The sequence below is a fragment of the Phallusia mammillata genome, chromosome 2 (assembly GCF_965637545.1).
Source record: "Phallusia mammillata chromosome 2, kaPhaMamm4.hap1.1, whole genome shotgun sequence".
Taxonomy (NCBI): Eukaryota; Metazoa; Chordata; class Ascidiacea; order Phlebobranchia; family Ascidiidae; genus Phallusia; species Phallusia mammillata.
Window position 1 is genome coordinate 17,283,563 of NC_137253.1, and position 25,492 is coordinate 17,309,054.

General features: G+C 37.2%; 1 protein-coding gene across 1 annotated transcript; it reads right to left on the minus strand.

Annotated features, from left to right (window-relative positions):
• Nucleotides 1–5,041: 5,041 nt before the first annotated feature.
• LOC145214506 (pleckstrin homology domain-containing family D member 1-like) lies at nt 5,042–18,236 on the minus strand. Its single transcript, XM_080083047.1, has 12 exons — nt 18,015–18,236; nt 17,713–17,806; nt 17,346–17,435; nt 16,909–16,985; nt 12,861–12,952; nt 12,273–12,325; nt 12,084–12,178; nt 11,856–11,949; nt 6,778–6,950; nt 6,470–6,560; nt 6,032–6,073; nt 5,042–5,508 (listed from the first exon to the last, which is right to left on the minus strand). The coding sequence occupies exons 1-12, from the start codon at nt 18,209–18,211 to the stop codon at nt 5,458–5,460; spliced, it is 1,149 nt and encodes a 382-aa protein (XP_079939173.1). The 5' UTR covers nt 18,212–18,236; the 3' UTR covers nt 5,042–5,457.
• Between the last annotated feature and the right edge of the window lie 7,256 nt (nt 18,237–25,492).

Here is a 25,492-nt window from a genome sequence, read left to right on the forward strand (position 1 = left end):
ATGATTCGAAAAATGTCGAAGTATTTCAGTTCGACAACATTTAAAAAAATGGTCATGTTTCATTTAAGTAACCTTATGGTCACAGTCAGCGTTTTCAACATATTATATGACACTTCACAGATTATAATTGTCACACAAAAAACTAGCCATACAGCTGTTTATTGGTATCATAACTGACAAATTTAACAACCACTTTACATTTGTGTCAGAACTTGTTTATTTTAACATCTTTTTTTGAATCTTTGTGTACAGACTATTATTTGTCTTTCAGATTTTTAACTGCTATAATTGCTGCTTTATTTGCTGGCAAATAGCTTATAATTGCTTTTTTAAGTGCAAAACTCCTTCAAGCTTTAAAATTTACAACACTCTCACTTAAATTTAAACCATATTATTAAACCTTGTGCTTCATTTTTACAACCAAAATGAATCATAAAGTTATAGTTTGGGCATGATAATTAATATTCCAAATGACAACTGAGAAACTGTTTTTCGATTTAGTAGTACTAGCACTACAAGTGCAAGTCTTTTGGAAATAATGGTGTTCCTAACAAAGGTTTGCATCCAAACTGTTTTGCCTTTGCCTTCAAAGGACTCATGGAAACAGCAAAAAGGATTTTTCATCCTAGTAATTTCACTTGTCAAAACATCATCTAGATTATTTTCAAAGTAATCATGAACATCAGATCTACAGAAACATTTTCATTTCAGTAACTAGTATTTCTTTGTCAACAATAGGATGTCCTTGGTGGTCACTACTATCTTGTCTGTAGAATGTTCATTCTTAAGAAACACTTCCTGTGAAGCAATTTAGCAGCTACTATTTAGACAAACAGTACATGTCCATTATATCAATACTCATCTTTTTCATCATGTCCACGTAAGGGAGTTTCAAAGTTTCCACAGAACAAAATGCAGTCTATTATTTTGGACAAAATTTCACGATTTTTTCCACTTTTTTGTTGTGTTCAATAATTGAAAGTCTATATACGCCTCACTAAGTTTTTCCTTAATATTTATAGTTCCCAAAAGTGAAAGTGAAACATCATTGTCCACATGCTTCTTTGACTTCTCATGTTTTTCTGCTTTCTCACCTATTGATAACTTGATAACTGCGAAATCTTAAGTTGCTGAAGCTCACTTACAGTCACCGAATTAGAATCTCGAAAAGCCATGATTAACCTTTCAATCAAAAACTGTAAAAATGATTAAAAAAGAATAACTGTCGTACTGTACTCATTGTCGAACCTGATGGTACACGTGATTTGCTTTGGCACACAATAAACGCGGAACAGACAACTACTTCCGGGTGCCCAGGTCACACGCTACGTGATTGGTGGAGCTGCGCGAGCCGCAGCACCCTGGCTCCTATTTCGCCCAGCATGTAGCTTTTCAAAGTGCGCATGCGCAGAACCGCAAAACGTCATGAAACGTCAGGAAACGTCAGAAAACTGGAGCTGCAGTTCCAGCATAGATATACATTAGTGTTTCCAAAAAAAAAAATTTTTTAATGAAAAAAAAGATGATTAGGGCGGAAATTATGCTTATTATATATTGCTAAGGAATAAAAAAATAAAAATAATGAAAGTTATTTGTAATATTATGGTAGGTGTATTGAGTAAAAATATCTAGGGGGTGCTGCAGCTCCGCAGCACCCTAGCACGAGCCGCCCCTGCTCGGGATTTAATGTTTTGTCTTTCGTCAAGCACGGGTGTACATTCACCAGAAACATCCAGTAAAAAACATTTTCTTTTTAACTTTATTCCCTAATTTAATCGACTATTTCACATACTATTTGTCTATAATTAAGTTTTTTTGCAATTTCGGATTCTTGTTTACTCTATTCGACCTGTTTTAAGCCGAAATTAGAACAGAATTCCAACACGAGATTGCCTTTTACATTTTTAAGGGGGCCACAGGTCCTACAGGGTTACTTAAAGGGGGCCAAAGGGCCAAAAAGTCACTTTTAGGGGGCCACGGTTCACGAAAGGTTGGGAACCACTAAACTAATGTTTCATCATAACCTACGTGTATGCCGCATCATCGTTATTCGTCGCGAAATGCGATGCTTCTTGCCAGTTCCAGAAAGTTCAAATTCTAGTTTGCTTTCCATTACACATCGCTCAAAAAATGCTGCAATCAAGTGAAAGTGTTTGTAAAAAACTTACCAAATTAATGCAGCCAACTTTAACATTTTTCAAATGTTAATTATGCCTATATAGCCTACATGTGATTCCGACCGTAAATATAGCATCCGATTAAAACATTGCTGCACTATAGTCAGTGTTGTCATACCGTCTTCATTTCTATAATTTAGGCTGTAGCCGATAGACCGAAGGACAATCTGTTTCAGAAAAAATTATTGTCCTTCCGCGTGTGACTTATTTTCAACAATTACAAGTCAAATCCCTGCTACAAGTGAAAGCAAAGCTAGATATGAGCTGTCGTGAGATGCACGAAGTATTTTTCTACGAACAAAAAAATGCTGGAATATAGGTTATTGTTTTTGGCAAAATAGGGCAGGTGATACGTCATGGCTAATATAGCCTAAATGCAACGATGTTAAAAAAACGTGTATTTCGTTTTGTAGGCAAATTTTAGTTTTTGGTTGTTCTTTTTTTGAGATCCATATCGATGGCAACCCTAACTATAGCAGTAGAGTAAATTAAGGACTAGGACTGTTGGGAAACAAGCCGAGCGCCATTAAATTACTGCTGGCGTAGATTATTATCATGCTTTTTTAAAACAATTTACAGTAAGGATGGTCAGTCCTTAAAAGTAAATGAACAATTTCGCTAAGATTTATACCTTTCAAACTTTGCACATCTGCTGTAACTTGCGAGCAGTGAATAGATGGGTCAACTAGGGCTCGCTCTTCGAGGCGCTTTAATGCTTGTTTGCAAGTTTGCAACTCGTTTTGCAAGTCCTTTCTTGCTTTCACTTCACCCTGCACAGTGGTGTGTTGGATAAAACTTAAATATAATATTGTTTGCTAAACGGCAGTAAAAATCATGCACGGGCTACTTAGCTTCCTACGCTTTTATTGACGTAAAACTTCAAAGTCCGAAAATAAAAAAATAACGAAATTTTATCGATTTATTCACCTAACGCAGGGTACACAACCTTTTCGCTACGACGGCTGCATGGCAAATCCTTATTTTACCAAACGGCCGCCATGTGTATTCTTTTTTTGTTTCAAAATTACTGATGTAAATAAATAGCTTTTGGGCAGGAACTTGGCCGAATGGTCTGGCGCGCCTGACCCATATAACCTACAGACTTAATAAAAAACACCTTGATCGGCACTCGTCCCCGGGAGTGTCCTGTGTTCAAACCCAGTGAAAAAAAGAAATAGCTTTAGGCTATAGGCAGGCTATCTACATAAATATACAAACGCCTAGAATAATTACTAACTTCCTACACAAAACTGAGCTGAACAGTCGGACGATCAGTCCCAATTGTTTATGGCAGGGGTGGGCAACCTGCGGCCCACAGAGACGCTTGGATTTCAAAAGTACTGGCAAACGAGTCCAATTGTTACATATTTTTGAGCTCATTAATGCGCCTGATGCTAGTTTTTTGCGACCTGGCAAAATGTGGCTGGAATCAAATACGAATTATACTTGTAGTTTAGCATATTTGGTAAGCAACAAAGCAAAATTACTTTGTGTTATACACAGGTGCGGCTCGCGATCCAACTTTGACATTTGTAATTGGCCACACAGTAACAAAGGTTGCCCGCCCCTGGTTTATGGCGTTATAACGTTGTGATGCTTGCGGTACCTGTTTTTTTTTCTTTTTTTAAAGCACGAGTAAGATTATATCGTAACAATGTAGAAATTGTGATGGGTAACAATGTGCATTGTGATGGAATAAATGTGCAACTTTTACAGCTGTGTATTACTCTATACACAAAAAGTAAAGCAGACAATAAATGCCATTTTTTCGGAATAAAAGTTCTCCATAAATTACGTAGGCGATTAAGTTGATAAAACCAGTCGTTTCGAAAACAACGCGCGGGCCACTCAGAACCTTCATGCGGGCCACATGATCATACATTTGTATTGATCTTTAATCCCAAAAAGTTGAATAACCGAACTATGTGCTCGTAAAGCTATCTTTTGTTTGAGAAACTAATATCCTAGCCGCTTGAAAACTGTTAACAATCGATTTAACTTTAGGTAATTCATACAAGGCAATATTTATCCATACAGCATCTCGTTACGACATGCTGAGGTGGGTGTCCAATAGCAGCAAATTGAAACAGCGTAGAATACAAGAGTTTCAGGATGTATTTGGCACCCACATGGGCGTCCGCAGGAAAAAATACAGGGGAGGGCAAACATCGTCACATCGCCGTTCGTTAAACGGTATTTCCGAACAAAAATCATCTGACAGTGATACTCTTTCTTGCCAATCCCAATGTAGCAAAGTAGTGCAATAAACACAATATTAACTATTACTGAAATATGTGGTAGGTTGGCAAACGATTTTTAACGGAAGTAGGAGTTACATACACGAACCTTATCAGATGTAACAATAGACACAGTGAAGGTATCACATATTGGCTTTTTGACATATCCATCAATGACGTAATAATATGCTTGTTACCGAGCTATTGTTAAGTAATAATGTTCGATTCATTTAATCTGTTGTAAAACCTCATCCAGTTCTGTTACAGTTACAGCTTGTATTCGGTGCGTTTAACGGGGTGGGGACCCACGACGTCTTTAGTTTGCGTTCCAGGAATAGTTTTTGTATAACACTGTGTGAATGTTTATGGTGTTTTGTTTTAAGATGCGAATTTTGCGACCGTTTGCGTTTTTCTTTTTTCCAGGGGGGGGGGGGGGGGGGGCACGCGCCCCCTCTTGCCCCCCGCTGCGGACGCCCATGGGCACCCACCATACATATCTTGCAGCATCAGACAATAATAAACAGAATGAGTTTCGATTTGTTGCAAGAAATCTAGCACCACCAACTACTCGAGCAATGTTGTCACTATTGATACAAACGGAAAAGGTTGGTACAACTAACTGGCGTGAGGTGTTTCCAGGCTCCAGCTACAATATTTAAATACTGTGTAGCAGACGGAGATTAACTACCAGAAAAATCTTTTTGTGATCTACAGGTCTTTTGGATGCACTGGAAGACTTTTGGCATAATGAACTAGGGCTATAGTGCACAATACAACCTTTTTATCTCACAAGCTAAAGCAAACTCTAAATAAATACATCCACGTCACTTTTTACTATTGCCTACATCAGTGAAAAACGCTACCACCGGTCAAGAAGCTAGCATTAATTTGTTGACACTTTCTCATTTTTATTGATAATAGAGTTATATAGCTATACTTTTAAATGCTTCACCTAGCACAGGGTTTGACAACATTTTTTGCATTGCGGACAGTTTTAAAATTGATATTTAAAAGTTATATATGAGGTCTTTGGAAAAAAGAAGTTACTTGGACTTGGCAGCACGACCGTATGCGAGGACTGCTACGCATTTGACCTAAAAAAGCAAATTCAAAGCATTTCACTTAAAAAAGCATACGACTCGGCAAGAAACTCAGCACGGACCGTCAACGGATTGTGGCACGGTGATTGTCGATCACTGACTAACAAGTTTGTTTTTGAGGCAAAGTGACGTAACTGATGAAACTCTGTCGCAACAATTCGATTGCAACTCAGTCGCTTATGCATTTGGTCAATTTTGTTTAAATACCAGAGGATCGCGCAATCAGATGATGACACGCAGTCACCTGTAGTGTATTTAAAACAGTCAGCACAGATTGAGATTGACGAACAAGTTACTTGTTAAACTATCATTTTTTAGGATTCATAAGAGAACATTTGGACTGGACGTGAAAATTGCATAACAGTGACTTTATTGGCCGAAAGTTAAAAAAGTTCGAATTAAGATTTTGAAACTTACTCCTTGTGTCCAGGAGTCTTATTTAAAGCCACACCACAATGAATTACTAAAAAACAGATTTTATTGACTTTACTTTCCCCAATGATAACAAACATTTTACCTCGAGTTGTTCTTTAAATGTATCCTTTTCTTCAACCATTTTCTACAAAAATAGTCGTTAATGCACTGTTTTTATCATGCCATACACATCACCAGAAAGGGTAAGTCAAAAGTCCTTTTTAAACAATTCTTTAAAGACAACATTTGTGTTTATTGTGGGTGTGGAACAACTTATACACTAATGACTACAAAAAGATAAAACACAATAAAATATGTGTGCAATTTTTTATCTCATAATTTTGTTAATTTTTAACTATATAGTACATCTTTCTCTAAAAGATTGCGCTTTAAACTAAAGCCAGGTTAAAATTGAGCAGATAATCTTACATAGCCTATACTACGAATTAAGTGCGAAGCGCAACGTAATTTTGAAGGCCTGTTATAGTGTAATTAATAAATGCTTATATGTTGAGATTATGATTTTCAATAGCCAGCCTACCTTAATATCTTGTTTCATTTTTGCTGCTTCCACGTACAATTCATTTTTTTCGGCTTCTACTTTTTTAGACAACTCTTCGTTGACCATGATCCTGGGTAAAACAAGAAAATCATATGTCCTTAGAATTTCGTTGAGGTATAATACTTAAAACCTTAAACAATTAACTTAGTTATAAACAGCAAGAGATTGTAGCCTAGTTTATATCGTAGATAAATCGTTTACTTTTATTATGTAATAGGATTACGCGTAGTCTAGTAATTTCCACACTATTTTTGTGCAGTTGCTAATAATGTTGTACAAACTGCTACCTTTTTTCAATTTCAACTTTGCTTGTCTCGTACTCTTGAGCCCTTGTAGCTAACATGTTCAATCTTTTAATTAGTGTTGATGATTCCTGGTCACCTTCCACTTGGGTTGGTTCGTTATTATATCCTCTTTCCTTCAACAGGTTTAAAATGCTTTTTCGTTCATCAGATAGCTCCTACAATTAACATGACTTCTGTAAAGTCCTTTTCTCGAGTGTCTTAATTTAGTGAATAATCTTTCAGACAAACTGAAATGAGTGTATTTAGGTTTAATAATCCACATAAACCCGGTATACAACCTGCGGGTCGCCTGACAATTTGCCTAGGGTCGCCTAAAGCAGTGGTTCTCGCTTTAGGCCATGAACCTCTAGCCTAAAACCAATTGTAAATAAAAAAACATTATGCTAATTTATTTTCGGATATTCAGAAGTCAATTTTAACATATAGGCAACTAATATTATCCTGTGAGTCATCGCTACTTGGCAAATGTTTTCCTCCCGCTGAGGTTCGGCTTAATTAAAGCGTAGATTGATCCCACACGACTGGCCGCTTGCCGCCGATTTTCACTGTTAAAACGTCAAACATCAGGGTTAAATCAGCCTTCGTGTTGTACTGAAGGGTGGGTGTGTGGGAAGAGAAGCAATCTTGACAGCTAAAATTAATTTGACATGACTTTATAACGTTTCCGTTGTGCCTATTCTCTTTTACTTTATGATACATTCACCCCTTTCCTCCTCAATGAAACTAGACTGAGAGTATTTGATTTGAACAATATTTGACCCTTCAACAGGCGGCATGGTCATCGACGATCACCGTTTATTTAATTAAATAACTAAGAATGGAAACTATTGAATATCTTGGAATATATGTACTTTGCCTAACGGCATCTTCAGTTCCCATAAAACTCTTTCCATTTTGTTAAGATGAACATTAATTCACAACAGACTAGAATCAGCCCTGAAGCGTCTGTGCAGACCGGCAATCACGCCATACTCATGTGTAATAAGAAAATAGAAATCACAGTACGCCAGGCCTATTAAAGGCGTACTCATACCGAATCAGCCGGTCACCAAGCATTCACCACTATATATGGCAAGGCGTAGGCTAGAAAAATCTAGGCTGAGGTGGGATTCGAACCCACGACCGGATTTTTTCAGAGACTCTATTTTGTTCGAATAAATATATCTTAACATTTATGTCATGGTTAAGTTTTGACATTAGTGCGACGAAACGATATAACTCGAATTTGTAAAAATGAATTTTGGGTTTAATTTGGTTACCCGCGATCCCAAGAACTTCTCGCGCGGCTCTCGTTAGCCTCGCGACCAAGCCTCGTTTATACTTTATATGTGTTACAATTTTAAATTTTTTTACTTATTTTACAGAGCTGTCATCTTTCCACGTCAAATCCTGTTTTTTTAAATATGATTTTCCCGCTATGTCAATGGGCTTGTAGGGTATAGATATGATGAGCCCGAAGTCGTTGATGATTATTATCCTCTGCCTTTTTATCATTTTGCACATAAAATTAACCATTCAGCTTCAAGAGTGTTAAAACATGATGGAGTTGCCAGGCAATAAATAAGAAGCCTCGTTGTGACGTCAGTAATTTGTGCAACTAAAATGTCGCTAAATTTCAACATACATGCGATAAACTTCCTAAAGCAAGTCTGGTTGTTCGTTTTCTCGCCAAAAAAACACAAAAGGTCAAAATGCACTGCAATACAGGTGTACTCAAACAGCGATTGGGTAATTACCAATTGGTAATAATAATAATTGATCACTAAGAATTCAAAGCCGTATAGTTTATTTTTGCAGTTGCCTAATTTTGTTGTCAAAGCAAAATTTGACCAATTTAGTATTAAATAGCGTTTACCCTTGGTTCGAGTTTGTAACGTATAAATCTCTCAAAACCGCGTGGTCCCTTATCACTTATCACAATTGCTTACTCGTTGAAGTGCCACTGCAAAATCTTTAGCACATCACTGCAAACAAACAAAAACGGCACTCCATGGTTGCGCAAGGTCCTGAATACATCGTTGTCACAAGTAGAAATACGGTTCGGCATTTGGCATTACTTATTTCGAAACAAAAGTGTTGTTACATTTTTTACATCTACGGCCACTTTTGCGTCTCCAAAAAATACAAGGATAATATATTTGAAGAATTCTTACAGTCAATGAATATAGTTTTGTTCGAATGAAGTTTAACTTAGTTTAACTTATCTGAGAGTATTTGAACTGAACAGTATCTGACCCTTCAACAGGCAACATGGTCATCGACGATCACCGTTTATTTAATTGTATAACTAAGAATGGAAAAGCATTTTCCATGTAACGAAATCAGTCGATAAAATCTATTTCGCCTAATGGCATCTTCAGTTCCTTATTCAAATAGAATCCTTATAATTGTTAATTTTCATCAACAGTGATCACAACTCACGCTAAACAAAATTTTAAATACCTTGGCAAAATAAAACTGTCCGGTTAACAAACTAAAAGTTAATTTATTCCTTTCGAAAGCATTCCCACAACAACATACAGAATGAATTTAGTTTAGATTCATAAGTTCACTTTGCGTGGGAATGTTTCAAAGGCAATATATGACGTCACAAACAAGACTAAAACAATGTAAACATAATGCGCGAACAATCGCCTCTGTTTGTCACTTGAAAATGAAGTAAAAAAACACTTCTTGTCATAAAAAACTCGCTTGTCTATCTAATTTTTGCTTGTACACTCGCAAGATTTCATATCACATAAGATTGTAGAAATACATGCTCCTCGCGATCCCCCTGAAATCGCGTGGCGAAACCCTAAGGCAGTGGTTCCCAATCTTTTTGACCTTGCGGCACTCTATCATAGAGATAAATAGTTTGCAGCACCCTGGCAAAACTGGATCAATTATATAAGGCTTCTGTATTTCAAATAACTGTATGAAGCAGCACAGAATGAGTTGTACAGTATAGCGCGCGTAAATAAACGTATTTATTCAAAAGTCAGTGTGAAATTTGGGCTTGGCTTCTTGCACAAAGTCTCTTAATATGTGAAGGCACGTTCGATAAAACCACCCGCATTTCTTCCTCGACTATAAGTAGTCGTTCTCGTTTTTTAGTTTTTATGTTCGTAAATAAGGAAAATCCACTCTCACATATAGGTATGACGAGAAAGCTGCAACAAAAGCACAATAGCTTTCTTTTCAACGCAAAGATAATCAATTTCAATTTTTTCGCGCGTCAAGAGGCATCTGCTTGTGCATAAGCTTAAAATTTCCATCTTTACACTTAAATTTTCCATTGTTATGCTATTCAAACTTTTTTATGGAAGAAACGTAACGAGTCTAAATCTCTTTCACTCTTTTTTTACTGGGCGAGTAAACAAAGGCTTACCGCGAAGTATAAACTTACCGCCAGCGACTTCCCCGCGAAGCGAATCTCCAGAATGGAGCTGGGAATAACTGCGAGACACGAAACTTAATACTCACTGAAACTCGGTTAGAAATAAATTCCGCACTTTTGGGGTTAAAGTGAGAATAAAGATTGGCATCTAGCGCAGTGCTCTTCAACCTTTTTAGTGGCACGGAACCCTTGAAGTATATTGTCAAATTTTGCGGAACCCCACAAAGAAAAATCTTAATACGCATGTAATACAATAGGCTCCAGAAAATGTGTGCATTTTTAACCAGTGGCGTGGCCAAAGGGGTCGAAGTGTACACATGTTAGTTATAGATTTTTCAAATGCATTAGATGGTGGAAAAAGGGAATTTTTGTGACGTCATACCGAGCATTAACGTAAGATGCTCGGTGCTCGACTAAACAGAACATTTGCAGTTCTGGCACATCCCTAACGCCTAGTGTTACTCAGAAAATAGAAACCGCAGATGATCTTGGATTTGTTATTCAACAACTTGTTAAAAGTCACAAAATATTTGGCACACCCAAAATGTTCTGTTGTCTACTCTACGACACTGTTTTTAGTCAACACACCCCAAGCACATAAAAACGATTCAGTGAAACGATTTGCCATGTTACATGGATTGGTCGTTTGTCGTTTCTGTATTTGTCTCACACTTCTACCACAGAGTAGCAAAGCTTGGTTTATTACGTCACAATTGATCAATGGGTTAACTAAATTTGGTAAACTAGACAAGGTTAACTAGATTGTACAGGCGAGCGTTGTTGTTCGCCACAGTGATATTATGAATCATTTTTGAATTGGTACAAGAAAGCTCGGGGAACCCCTGCGGAACCCTTAAAGTTCACGGAACCCCTGAGAAAGTTGTACGGAACCCCGGTTGAAGAGGCCTGATCTAGCGGCACCCCTGAACATTGCAATTGGCACCCCAGGGTGAGCGCCAACCCTGTTGGGAACCACTGCCCTAAGGGACCGCGGACCCGAGGTTGAAAACCGCTGAAAAGCCTTGGTGACCATAATAATCACTTTGGACCAAGAGAAAGGATACGCCTATAACCGCACCGCGTGCTTTTTAAGCTAACATTTCAAACCTACTTTTAAAAGTAAATCTGGTTCAATATATCACATTCGTTGATGCAAATCTTGAGCAAAAAACATATGTGTCATTCTATTTGTGTCTCAGGTATAACTATTCATAGATGTTGCATTACATAGGTATTTTAGCCACAATGTATTTTAGCGAAAAATGCATTCAACTTGTTTTCACGTTAGTTATAAAATGTGGTAAGATTTTTTTAAACCCTGAACTTGTGTGACGTAACCATGCTTGTCCTATTCGTTTTATTGTCGCTGTGTGCTTAGTTTATTCGCGCGCATCAACAATAAAAGATACCTTGATTTAAGTTGTGTTGGCAACTGATGGTGCAAGGCATACTATAAATTATTGGGCCATTCCAGAAAATGACGCTGAACCACAGTTAAGAATCACTGTCATGGGCAATCAATTTAACTTTTGCCATCCAATCCAAAATTTCGAAAAAATATCTAGGTATAGGCTAAACTACATCAATATCTTTGTCTGCTTGTCTGAAGCCTAAATTAAATTATTTCATCAAAAACATCGTTTTTAATTTTGACTGATCTAATTCGGGCTGTTATTTCACTTACAAAAAGGGAACGTTGCAAGTGCGTTGTTTCTTCAAGAAGTTGCTTTCTATCATTGTCTAACATATCACCAGCCAGTTGACTTTCATCCAACTCTCTAAAGTTCACGAAATGAAGAAACAAAATATTTTACAAATAGAGTTTTGGTGTCAAAATTGTTTTTGCCTTGCTTTAAAATCTTTAAGTATTTTATAGCCAACTGGGGTTATTAGCACGTCCTATTTACTCTACCGTTTGATTTCCTCGTGTGCTGCCTGGAGATTTTTAACAGTTTGCTCAACACGCATTTTCTCTTCAATCAGTTGCAAATTAAACTCTTCCAGCGCCTGTAAATTGTAATATTAACAAAAATTTGTTCCATGAGTAAAGAGTCTACAAATGTATGCGATACTATATGAAAAATTCACTAGTTTGACCAACCTTTTTCTGTTCTCTCTCTATTCCAAGATTTTCGGCTTCTTTTGTGTATTTTTCTGCAAAGATTTTTTATGGCATTTTTGAAAAAAACATAGCCAAACATATTTTTGTACATACTCGTTGAAAGTACGTGTCAGAAAACATGCAAATGCCTACAACCACAGTGCACAAAAAAGACATATTTGTTTGGCGTCCATATTGTGAGGGTCCGATTGGATTTCTTTTCGTCGTTTGATTTATAATTTACAATTTTATCTGCGCTATTGACATTTGAGGTTTTTTTTCCGAACCTTAGTGCTGATTGATTGCGAAGAAACGATTTTAGAAATGTTTTCTTAAAATATAACGACGCTACGCAAAATAAGCCAAACAGCTGTGAATTATATTATATTGTGCTAATGATTTTGTTTGCAATTTGCTAATTTCATCTTGCAAAGGTATCTTGCAAAGTGTTTTAAACAACAATTTAGATGTTGAAGTTTAACCTGGTACAGATCGAAAAAAAAATGATTTAGGAGAAGTCTGTATAGCAAATGTACAAGTTCATAACTTAATTACAACTGTGTCATTTCCACATATCCGTAAACATACCTATGTAGTCTTGCTTTTCTCTTACTAAATCCAAACTTTGTTTGTGTAAGGACTGGATCATTGCTTCGCCTAGTTGACAGTTTTCCATAGTTCTGTAAAAGGAATGAAATTTTCGGAATTAGCTATTTCAGTGGTTCTCAAACTTTTTCATTATATTTTCAAAACGACCCCTTTGCCATTATTTCGAGGGCTCGCGGTCCTTTAGCTGGACTGTGTATTTCAGAAAAACGAAAGATGATTGCAGGAGTTTAGCTAGTTATGCAAAATTGCGCATAACAATGATCCAAAGACAGCTTGTGACATCACAGACAAGACAAAAAAAAGCATTATGATTGTGCGCGAACAATTGCATTTTTGATAGTTGTCATTCAATAAAGGCCAATGTTTAGTAATGGAGACAGTCGAATCTCAATTCTAATTTGATTTACATTTATTCAGTGGCACAAACTGACGATAAATAAGATTATAGAATTACTTCAACCGCTTCGCGGTCCCCAAAAACTGCCTCACGGACCCCTAAAGGATCGCGTAACCCAGTTTAGGAACCGCTGAGCTATTATAATAGGCTATTCTGTTTTTAATTTAGGCCTGAAGTTTCGAAATCTCACCGTGTAATATGCTTTTTTTAATGTATACCTGATTCCGACGACGCACAACAAGTGTAAATGTTTAAAATTACTTCGTGTAAGTGTTAAAATAATATTATTTTGCAATTTAAACAACGTCACTTTTTAAACAGTATGAAAAAACGACATTGGTGTTTTACTTTACTTTGTTTTGTGGCATGCTGCTGACATTACTCACGCGTTATTTAAGTACAGACGATTTCGGTTAAACTCAACTCCTTTGCCGGCTATTTTATTGTCATTACCCGTTTTTTCCAAATATTCGAAAACGGCACCTTTTTATCTTAAAACGAATTCACTTATTTAGAACTGGTCAACGCTCACGTCAGACCACAAAAAGTAACGTCACACTACCTTAATGTGGTGTTTTTGTGCCGAGTAAAAATAGTAAATAAAGCAAAGAATAAATTTCCCTCTTTCCATTGTAAAATCGTTCACTATTTGCTTATTTTTGCCCTAATATGACCTGGTGTTCTATCCAACAGTCACCCAGAACGACCCCCCACCCTCATTTTGAAACTGAATAAATTACTATCGCACAACTATAGATTAACACCACTGTCAACGACGATTATGTTTGTTTAACGTACACCACCTCCTCCGAATGGAATACATGACTTCCTTCAATGTTTAGAATGTGACATTTCCATTCTAACCGTGGGTATTATGCAATCCGACAGTAAGTTACAAGAAAGATCTCCTATGGTGGGTTTTGCATCATGTCATTGGCGTAGGGGTTAACAACTTCTAACTAAGACCGATTCCAAACCGGTGCTCGGATGGTGTTAACCCTTCTGAGCACACATCTGTATCTTCATTTTTATGACCAAGACAACCAAACCCACACCATACTGGATCGGCTGTGGCACAATAACAAAAATCCGCGCTCGCACCAACAAGAGTGGATTCAAAAAGTTTCTATAGGCTCCAAAGCAACATCAATAACATTTGGACAACAAACTACAATTCTGTCGCTAAACAATGAATGAAGTTCGATGCCGAAGTGTGAAAACCTGTCCGGTCTCCTAGTACAGTGCTCCGCAACCTTTTTTCACGCACGTCACACCATACAAGCTTTAAATGTTCGGCGGCACACCCGAACCCAAAAAATGCGATTTGAATATAAAGCCTAAAAAAGCATTGAGTCAGGGGTCTTAAGCTTCTTTGAGGGCCAAAAACATTTTTTACGTTAGTAAAGCGTCGTAATATTTAAACTTTTTTGTAAAAGTAACATGAACAAAAATATTATGTGCTTAAAATGTTGTGCGTTTTTGCCATTTCATGTACATAACACATTTGTAATGCAATCAACAAGAAACGAATATACAGTGTAGAAAACTAAAAAAAGCAAGTACAATAAACTACTATGTGTGAAAACAATGGCATACAATGACGAAACAATTAAAAACTATGACTCAACAACTGGAATGAATTGCTGATTTTCAACAGGAGGTACTCTTTCCACCATAAGATTAAAACGTTGCATTTATTTTTAACCAATACTTATAAAGAATGACTGTTTCTTAAAATCGGTGGCCTGACAGGGTATTCCACCTGAGCTAAACACCTAAAATTTAAAAGTTAGTTCGCGGACCGCACAAAAACCCTCTTAGGGCCACACCGGGCCGCGTGTTTTGAGACCCCTGCATTAAGCCAGTATAAAGTATATTATGACGTAATAAAACATGAATGCGTAGTGAGTAGTGTAGCTTTAGTTTGGTGGTGTTGTGAACTGTATCATTTGCTATGAATAAAATAAAAACAAATTTAACACAAAAAGTTATACGTTTTGCGGCGGCACACCCCGCATCGTCTTGCGGCACACCGGTTGCGGAGCACTGTCCTAGTACGACATCAGGTTGATGTGTTCTTACTTTAAGAAACCCACATCGCAAGTAAAGCGACACCACCAAGAAGTCGAATCCCTGGATACACCCTTCTTTCAATCATCTATCACGACAAATGTGTAATCTCTACATGTGCAAAGAAACCCTCAACGAAAAGAGAGGTTTATAGATTGTCGTCCTACAAGATACAAATATCCACAATTCAAATCTTCGTATCACTAATATTTAAGCTTACAAATCAACGAATGTAGACTGGTCCAACCTAACAATTCGCTTACACGCACTTTTAAAGATTTAGCTCGAAGGTTTAACAGCTATCACCTCGACTACTAAAGGAAAATATTATAGCTGGTTAACATCTCAGTAGAGGCTAAACGTTTAAAATCTTCGTCTTGTTTTTCTACCCGAATGAGAAACTCTTGCCCTGCACGTTGGCAAAGAGAATGTAACCGATAAAATCCCTGTCTTTTCCTCCTCATCGAAACACAGATGGAACTTTATGAAAGCAAACAGACCAGATTTTATCTCAACATTGGAACTGTAATCGAATACCCCCTAAACACAAACATATTTCAAGATTTTACAAATTGAAAATTTATACAGATAAGCGCTTCATACCGAGAGAAAGACGAAGCTAATACATTCCTCGTAGGTTTCAAAGGAACAACATCTTGTTTCAAAATTACAAAATAAACCCAAGCACCCAAAGCATTTTAGCGCCAAACGCATTAAAAAAGACAGGCGCGTCGAAACTATTGAAAACCTGGACACACATTCAAACCGCCAAGCCAGGAAACTTCTTAACATACTAGACCCGAGTCCCGTATCAAAACCTCGGACTGCTGCTTTAATAAGTGCCGCTAAAATCACAAAGCAGATCAAAGTAAGCGGAAGACATACTCCGAGTCCGAACTACAAATTCGATACACAGGTCCAAAAAGAATACTTTGTAACAGCTGTCCTGGTGATGTAGACAACCCATCCTTCACCCATCCTTGACACTGAAATAAAAATGTTTAATACATCTACTATAACACGTCAACCAGATGAAGTAGATGGTGTTTACCCCAAAACGCAAAAATACCTTGGGCAAAAGAGCCTTAAATGGCTGGCAAACGTTCTGACAGCTGTGCTACAGATCGGAAAATTTTTCCTCACAATTGTCAAATAGCTAATATTTTGTCCGTAGGGTAAAGATTAGGAGCACATGGACAACATTTGTTTTTGTCCATAATGGTTTGTCACCAAAATATGGACTAAGGTTTAGGATTTTAAGACACTTATCGAATTAAACACAAGTTCTGATTACCCGACTTGTCGTTAATCGGCTTCGTCTATAGTTGAAATTTATGGTAACATCTGTAATTCGATGAAATTTATATTGTGAGCTGTCTACTAAACTACATGAGATTAAAATAGTTTTAAGCCGTGATTTGTATCAAGGTTTGACAATAAGACTATAGCTGTGGTCGTATCAAATGGTACGTTTCAACATAGTTAAACAAATGGAATAAAATATGTTGACGAGTGAATAAAACAAACTAATTACTCGGATTTTGCAATTATTCAACTAACATTTTGGTAGCCATTTCAAATGCCCTAATCCAATTCCAAATGCTCACTTCGTCTTCTGCAGCAAGACAAATTGATGTCTGCAAAAAATGGCACCAATAAACCAATTTATTAGCATAAATTTTCGTTAGAATATTTGGTACGTAGAATGTTTAATAATTATGAAGGCACTGAAGTTTTGGTTGATCAAACATTTAGCTAAAGTTTGTCTGGCGTTGTTTTGGTTTCTTTACCAATATTTTCATTACAAATCGATGCCAAACATCCCACAATCGACTAAATAAAGCGTAGCCTTATGAACAAACTATACAGACCTTGTCTAATGTAAAATATTTTACTTTAGGTGTAACTTGTGTAGGCCTTATCATTAGTATCTGTGCCTCGAAATGTCTTTTAACTTCTACTTTGATTTACGATTTGCTTTCTCCTGTGGAGCCAACCTTGTGATCCGGCAATTGTATGCACATCCCATTAGAAATCCCGTGAATTGATATTTCTTCAACGTTGCAATTTCCGAGTGGAATAACCCCCTGATAAATGTAAAGGAAATGTTCATGTTTGTAAACAAAGACTATTATTGCAGTTGTGTAAACTTTGAGTTTAGGGGGCTTTAATTGCTTTGGAAGCATTTTTGACAAATACGCAGCGTTATGTTTTATCCACAAATTTTTTTGGTTAAAGTAATAAAAGTAAGTTGGTTGCTACATGAGTCAAAAACAAGTTTTCCTTGCATTTATGAATTTCGCCGTAGCCTATTTCGACCACAGTGAAACTTTTTTGAGTAGCATTTACAAATGTTTAATTTACCTTTGGGTGGATATTAAATGCTTTGGAATCCTCAAATATCTTTTTTTCGGACTCAGAATAGTAAAGTAAAAAGCCATCTTTGATCACAAAAAATCTGAAAATACTTGCATTTAGGCTAATGTTTGCCAAAAGCAAACTTTAAAACGAAAGTAATGCTAGCGTAACCAATCCCGTAAGTCCGACAATGTGGTACCAATTGTTTTACGTTCAATAGGAAACGTTAGTTTACATTCACAGAGAATATTTTGAAAAGTGACACTAATAAATTTTGATATACACGCCAAATGTTGGCGAACACTAACCGTTTGGACCACTTGCTTGAATGATGACCAACAGGTTTTTTTGATAAAACCCCAAACATTTGGATACCTGCAATTAGCTGGACCTCAGATCCAAACACTGACTTTTTATCGAAAGTAACACTAGAGTTCATAGTGCAATATTTTGTTGTATCACAGTTACAGCTTGCCTGTACAGAAGACGGATATAGTTGCATCATGCGACTTTTTTTAAGCCCATTAAGTTAATCATTTTCCAGCGACAAGCCACTAAACAAATATTCAACTTACACGAAAACTTTTGCACAGTGACGGTGTAGATAGTATCGGACCCACATTTTAGCCAGAAGCTCTTAACCAGTTGTTTCGACGCAATATAATGTTATACAGGCGTAAAACATTTTATTTCCCACCCACACATTCGGGGAGACTGAGAATCGGGCGTTTTTTTGAAAATTGCGAATATATTTATTTAATCGCGTCGTACATAAATGTTAGATGGTTGCAAAGGGTGGTCTTTTGCCAAAAGAGGGTGGCAGTTACGCATGCTAACGCGTGTAAAATTCTGCATAACATAATGATCCAAATCTAACATTACAGACAAGACAAAAACATTACCATTGTGCGAGAACAATTGCATTTTTGTTAGTTGTCACGCAATGAAGTCTATTGTTTGGTAGTGGAGACGGTCGATTCTCAATTTCACTCTGATTCAATTTCACTCTGATGATTTAACTTATTTAGTTGCGCAAACTGACGCTAAATTAGAATTACTTCCAGCTTTTTGCGGTCCCCGCAAACGTTAGATACGATACTTTGATCCTTGTTAATTAACTTTCTGCGTAGGCTTCTGTTTAGTTAAGTTTATTAGGCTAAGCCAGTGGTTCCCAACCTGGGGTTCGCGGACCCCCAAGGGGTCCGTGAGATGGTTTCAGGGGGTCCGTGGAGGCAAACATTTGTAATAGCATTAACAACAGTACACTATTTTTAGGTTCCCAAACCGTTTTTACAATCCTGTAAATAAGTGCAAACTGTTTATCAAACCCTTGGATTAGGAAAACTGTTATGATTGTTATGAACTGTTATGGTGATTGTTACCTCCATTGTGACATCACAACACACACCACAACAAATCACAATAACAATAACATTCTTTGTGCTTTGTTTTAAGTATTGTACACTAGAAAATTCATCTCTTCGTTGCATTGGCTGCTACAGTACAGAACTTTATTGAGGTTAAAGGACTGTGAAGGTTGATTAAAATTCTGCCCCCCAAAAAACGAAAGTATAATAACGTATAATGCAGAAAACGCAAAAAAAACTAAATTACGTTGGGGGTCCGTGGAGCGGAAAAATTTATATAAGGGGTCCGTGACTACAAAAAGGTTGGGAACCACTGGGCTAAGCTTACTACTCTCACTATCCTTGAAATAATAACCAATATATCACGGGTCGCCAACCTTTGCCACTCTAAAAACTATTCGGACCAATTTCAAACTGTCACAGAAAAAAAGCACTGGGAGCCGCCCCTTAAAGATCTTTTTGAATGAAAAAATGCCATTGTAAAAACGTTTTTATATCTCACGACATTCGACTTTTTGTTGTTAGTTAATTCCTTGCATATTAGGTACACAGTTAAAGCAAATAAAACTTCCCACCAACTATAGACCTATATCACTCCTACCAACAGTGTCAAAAGTATTTGAAAGATTAATTCACAACAGGATGTCCTGTTATCTGCAAAAATTTGGACTCATTACCAAATTCCAAAATGGCTTCAGACCAAAACACTCCACAAATTTGACCATAGCGGAAATTCATGATAAACTTATTTTCAATTGTGATAATGGTAACATCACCTGTGGAATTTTTTTGGATCTAGCAAAGTGTCACAAATATTCTAGACCGCCCCATGACAATATCCTGCGATCCGGTTACAATGCATCACGGACAATTTCTGTACGTCTAGAGCAGTGGTTCCCAACCGGGGTGCCAATTGAAGTGGTCAAGGGTGCCGCGATATATTGCAATATTGCAGTCCATTATTTATTTTTAACCCGTTAAGTGCGGAATTTATTTATTTCTAACCGAGTTTCAGTGCGTATCAAGTTTCGCGTCTCGCAGTTATTCCCGGCTCCTTATTTCATACAGTTATTTGAAATACAGAAACCTCAAAAAATTGATCCAGTTTTGCCAGGGTGCCGCAAACTATTTATCTCTTTGATAGGGTGCCGCAAGGTCAAAAAGGTAGGGAACCACTGGTCTAGAGTCTATCGTTGCGGGCGCTATTGTATTGTCATTGCCCTAGTGTGTGAGTGTTATCGCGTCGCCGTTATCCGTTGCAGTGTTCATTGTTTATCTGCAGGAAATGGCCACGGCAAGTTAGCCCTTTTTTCCCAATCATTGTAACGCATGATATATAAGCGCCCATCTAACGATAAGAACAGAACATAACATAACAGAGAAGAAGATAGAGACAACTGCGAAGTATACCCCCTCAAAATACATCCCATTGCGTGCCGCAGAAATACCAAATATAACTCATTTTTTCCCAAAACTATCCGCTTATGGAATGAACTTCCAAAAGAAATCCGATTGATAAAATCTGTTTCAGTTTTTAAAAATAAAGTTAAAAAACTTTTCTTTACGTATCCAGTCAGAACCTTACATCTGCATGGCTCTTGTCCTAAGACAACTGCCCTTCATTGCATGCTTCGACTTAACCATAGCCCACTCAATATCAATCCCAGGCACTTTCGCCCTTGTGCATGTCAGGCCGTAGAAACCACGCAACATTTGTTTCTCAATTGTCCACTATTGATTCGTCCTCGCACAATTTTGTTTTCTACTGTTTCGAATATTCTGACAGAAAACGCTAAGTTTAACGCTTCATTTCTTTCCAATCTTTCTCCTGGTGCAATTATTCGTTTCATGCTATTTGGTCATCCTGATTTAACAGACGCCCACACACTGTTATTATTCCATGCCGTTCACAAATATCTGCATGCGTGTAATAGATTTTGATTTCTGCTGCCGATTTATTGACATTTTAACCTCTTTCGTTCGCTTTTCCTCTTTTGTTTACTATTATTATCGACTACCCTTTATCTGAAAATACGTTTATTTCTCGTATGGTGACACGACAAAGGACAGTTTTCAGTTTACGGACTGTCGTCTGATTGTCGTAAAATAATAAAAAAAAAAAAAAAAAAAAACTGCGAAGTAGTGCTGGATTGTTGTTTTTGTTGGTTTGGTTGTGGTTGGACGTGAATAAATGTAAGGAAAGGATTGCTGCCGATCAGAGTACACGAGCGTTAGCTGTTAAGGAACTTCCGATAGTCAGTCCCAAACTTTTGCGTACCCGTGAAAACGGGAACGTGACGGGTCGCAAACTATCCGGTCAAGCACATTTGTGACACAAAGGCATTCGACACTGTTGATCATTCTATACTGCTACAAAAATTAACTTGTTATGGTTTTAGAGGCCATATATACTCGATTTTTTAAAAAGTTATCTCACTGAACGGAAACAGTTCACTCACATTCATCCTAATCACAACTCTGACTGTCAAGTTACAACATGTGGAGTTCCGCAAGGCTCTATTTTGGGTCCTCTGCTCTTCCTGGTATACATTAATGACCTTCCAACAGCATCAAAATTTAGTGCAAGATTATTTGCAGATGACACGTTTCTTTGCATGTCAGACAGAAACATTTCCGTGCTGCAAAAAAATGTAAACAATAAATTTGGCAAGGTGGACAACTGGATGCGCGCCAACAAACTGTCATTAAATTACAAAAACAAACAAAGTTTATGATATTTCAAAACAACAGACACAAATTTCCTTTCTATTTCCAAATAACGTATGGACAAAAATGTATACAAGAGGTGCAAACAATCAAATACCTTAGTGTGATATTCGACAATAAATTAAATTTCAAACCTCACATCCAGCTCATACGGAAAAAGATAAGTTGCAGCGCAGGCATTCTTGCAAAACTTCGACATTTCATGCAACTCCCAACCCTTCGAGCGGTTTACTACTCATTAGTGCATCCATACCTTTTAGGCTACATGGATTAATTGCTTGGGGTTTTGCCAACCAAACCAACCTGCAACCGCTCTTCAGAACCGAATTTAAAAAATTATTACTCACAGTCAATATCGCACCTCACAACATCTCTGTATAAAAAACACACATTATAAAATTAAAAGATATTCATTTTACAGAGGTAGTAAAATTTGTATTTCTTTACAAAAACTTGCAATTACCTGAGACGTTTCACGAATTTTTAACACCAATACAACGCATTCCTCATTATAACACCAGATTGGCATCCAGAGGTCATTACTTTCTACATCGCGTTTCCACCAAAAGAGCGCAAAATACTATATCATACGCCAGTTCCAAAATGTGGGACACTCTGCCAAACGCCATTAAACATCATGTCAGCTTGTTCACTTTCAAAAAGAACGTCAAACGCTTTATTGAAGCCAGATATGTCTCATCCTGAACGTTTGGTAAACTGAATTGGTAATGACATGCAGCTTCGCCCACGTGCTAAACATAAACATGCCTCACATTGTTTTTCCACTAATTGATCACACCCCAAATTCCAAATCCAGCAATTATACGCATTTGCCCTCGAGCTTAAATTACTCACATCGCCACACTCCACAACGATTCGTGCAATTCGATCACGCTGTTTGACTGTACTGGTTTCTTTTGTTATATTGCCATGTTCCTTTTTTGGTACTATCTTTGTTGTTTATTGCATTTTGTGTTTTGCCTTATTACTTCGTATATTTTTTTCTTTTCTGCGCCAACATTAGCATTACATAGTCTATTTCTCTCGTCCCCTTTTCCTTTAATTCTTAAACAAACAGAAACGGGTCAAGTGACTCGATGGCCAATGTTTGGCTCACACTGGCCCGGTCGCGCATATATTACTTGTGTTACTATTTTGTTTTTGCAAATGTTTCAATGCCAAGCGTGACAAATAAAATATTGATTGATTGATTGATTGATTGATTGATCTTTTCACACCGTTTTCAATAGCATGCAGTCCATATTGTTTAACAATAACGTTTTGCCTAATTGATACATGACTTAAGTATTTAATCTTGAATTGATATGTCAAAAATAAAAAAGCTACGTTATGACGAAAAATCGTTTCTAACTGCGTTTGTAATACCTACGAGCGGTATATTCTATACCAGTGCTTCCCAACCTTTTTCAGCTCACGGCCCACTTCCCCAAAAAATTTTTTTTGGCGGACCACCGTTTAATATTGCGACAAAACCACAATGAAAAAGAACAAACATTAAGAAAGAACAATAATAACCGCACAAGCAATACTTCTGAAGCCTGAGCTTGCTGATTTGATATGATGAGATCAATTCGGAGTTTAATTGGGAGACAAGTTCACACGCAATGCAGCATTTAGTGTATCAGTGTTAAGACTGTTTCGTGTCTTCGATTAAGTAGTGTTGTGATGCGACAATTGCAGTTTAAGTACTGTTATGACGTAACAATTGCAGTTTGTTTGTGTGATACAGCTTTGTTTAACGTGAAATTTTATGCGACTTTCATAGTAACTAATATTATATTTTAGAGAAATATAGTAAAACTTGAAAGTACGTTCACACGAACTGTGTAACTTTTTGAAGTTTGACAAGCTTCGCGGCCCACGAAAAAGAACGTCGCGGACCACCAGTGGGCCGCGGCTCACCGGTTGGGAAGCGCTGTTCTATACGATATTTACGAATTCACTATACACATCATTTGATCTACACATATGATTGTTTTTGTAAACAAAAACTAATGGGTCCCCACACGCGTGTTTGTGCGGATTTACGGTAAACAAATGTTGCGGTGATTTTTAGAATTTTAAGGACAAATTTTTAGAAAGCATTAACCCAACAATAAACATTTTGTGTTCGTATTCTTTTTGCACTATTATTGTCATTTAATTACAAAAACATTAAAAAAGAACGAAACAAATACTTTAATTTAATCTCTTGCTTTGACCCAGATATTGTCGTCCAAGGTCGGGTTTTAAACACAATTTTTTCTAGAAAGATGTAACAGTTGTGTTACAGACACTTTAAATTAAAAAGCAATTTTCTACAAGTGTACACATAACAAATTGTTTTTCATTTAACTTTGTTTCGCAAAACCATTGACCTGTAGTAACCTCTCAGGGTGCACACGCCAAACGACTGTTTGACCTATTGACACCGTTTTCAACAGCACGCCGTCCTTACTGTTCAACAACACTGTTTAACCTAATTTATACATGCCTTGAGTATTGATTCCTAAATTGATTGCAAAACAACGCTACGTTATGACGAAAGAAAGTTCTGAACTGTGTTAGTAATACCTACTAGTTGACCTTAAGTAACCCGTGGTCATGCGGCGGCCGACCTGACAACGAGCATTTAAAAAAACATTTATCTTGCGAAAATGTCAAGTTTATTTTTTCATCTTTATTTTGATTAACAAGTTTTGCTTGACATATACGAAACCGAAGCACGCCTATTAGGTTTAAATCACGTCATAGGTGTGAAACTTTTGCCAAACTGAAAATGTGAGTGATAACTTAATAAAACGAAATAGCATTGCTGTGCAAAACAGCTGATTTCTGATCACCAAAACGACGTCTCGTAAACGTCTGTCCGACGTCAAGCTGAGCCCTCCTGCTATCGTAAACCATTGAGTTACTCTCTTGGGACTTCTGCCTACAATGTCTTTCTTGACCAAACGAGCGTTAGACACATTTACGTTTCGGGGGCCTGTGGGTGAACCGCTGGGTAATTCGGGTTTAAACTTCTGGAGGATCAAGTTTGGATTAATAACTAACATATGTCCAAATTTGAATAAATTTGAAGCACTCTTTCTTTACCAAACAAGCGTTACAAACCAGCGTTAAAAATTTTACGTTTCGGGGGCCTGTGGGTGAACCGCTGGGTAATTCGGGGTCAAACTTCTGGAGGGTCAAGTTTGGATTAATAACTAACATATGTCCAAATTTGAAGCACTCTTTCTTTACCAAACGCGCGTTACAAACCAGCGTTAAAAATTTTACGTTTCGGGGCAGTGGCGTAGGAGCATATGCTGCCGCCCCTGGCTTTCGTTGAAAATGCCGCCCTAAGTAGACTGCAGCAAATTTTAAAATAGTTTCATGTTCAAGCAATCTTTTCAATAAAAATAATTACAAATAATGTGCCGCGTCTCAGAAGTTCTATATTGCTCGAGAAAGACGCCTCACTGTCTCAGCGTTAAGGCCAAAAATAAATGACAAAAAATGGAGAACAAATGTATCAGGCAAATAAAAGATCAATAGTTGCATCAAAATTGAACTTTTCGAGCTTTCGCCGAAGCAAAATCAGCGATAATATCTTCGAGATCAAGTTTTTGAACGTAGTCTCTTTCTCTAGAAAGAATCGATAGAGCTGATAGCCGATCATCATTCATGGTAGAACGTAAATAAGACTTTAT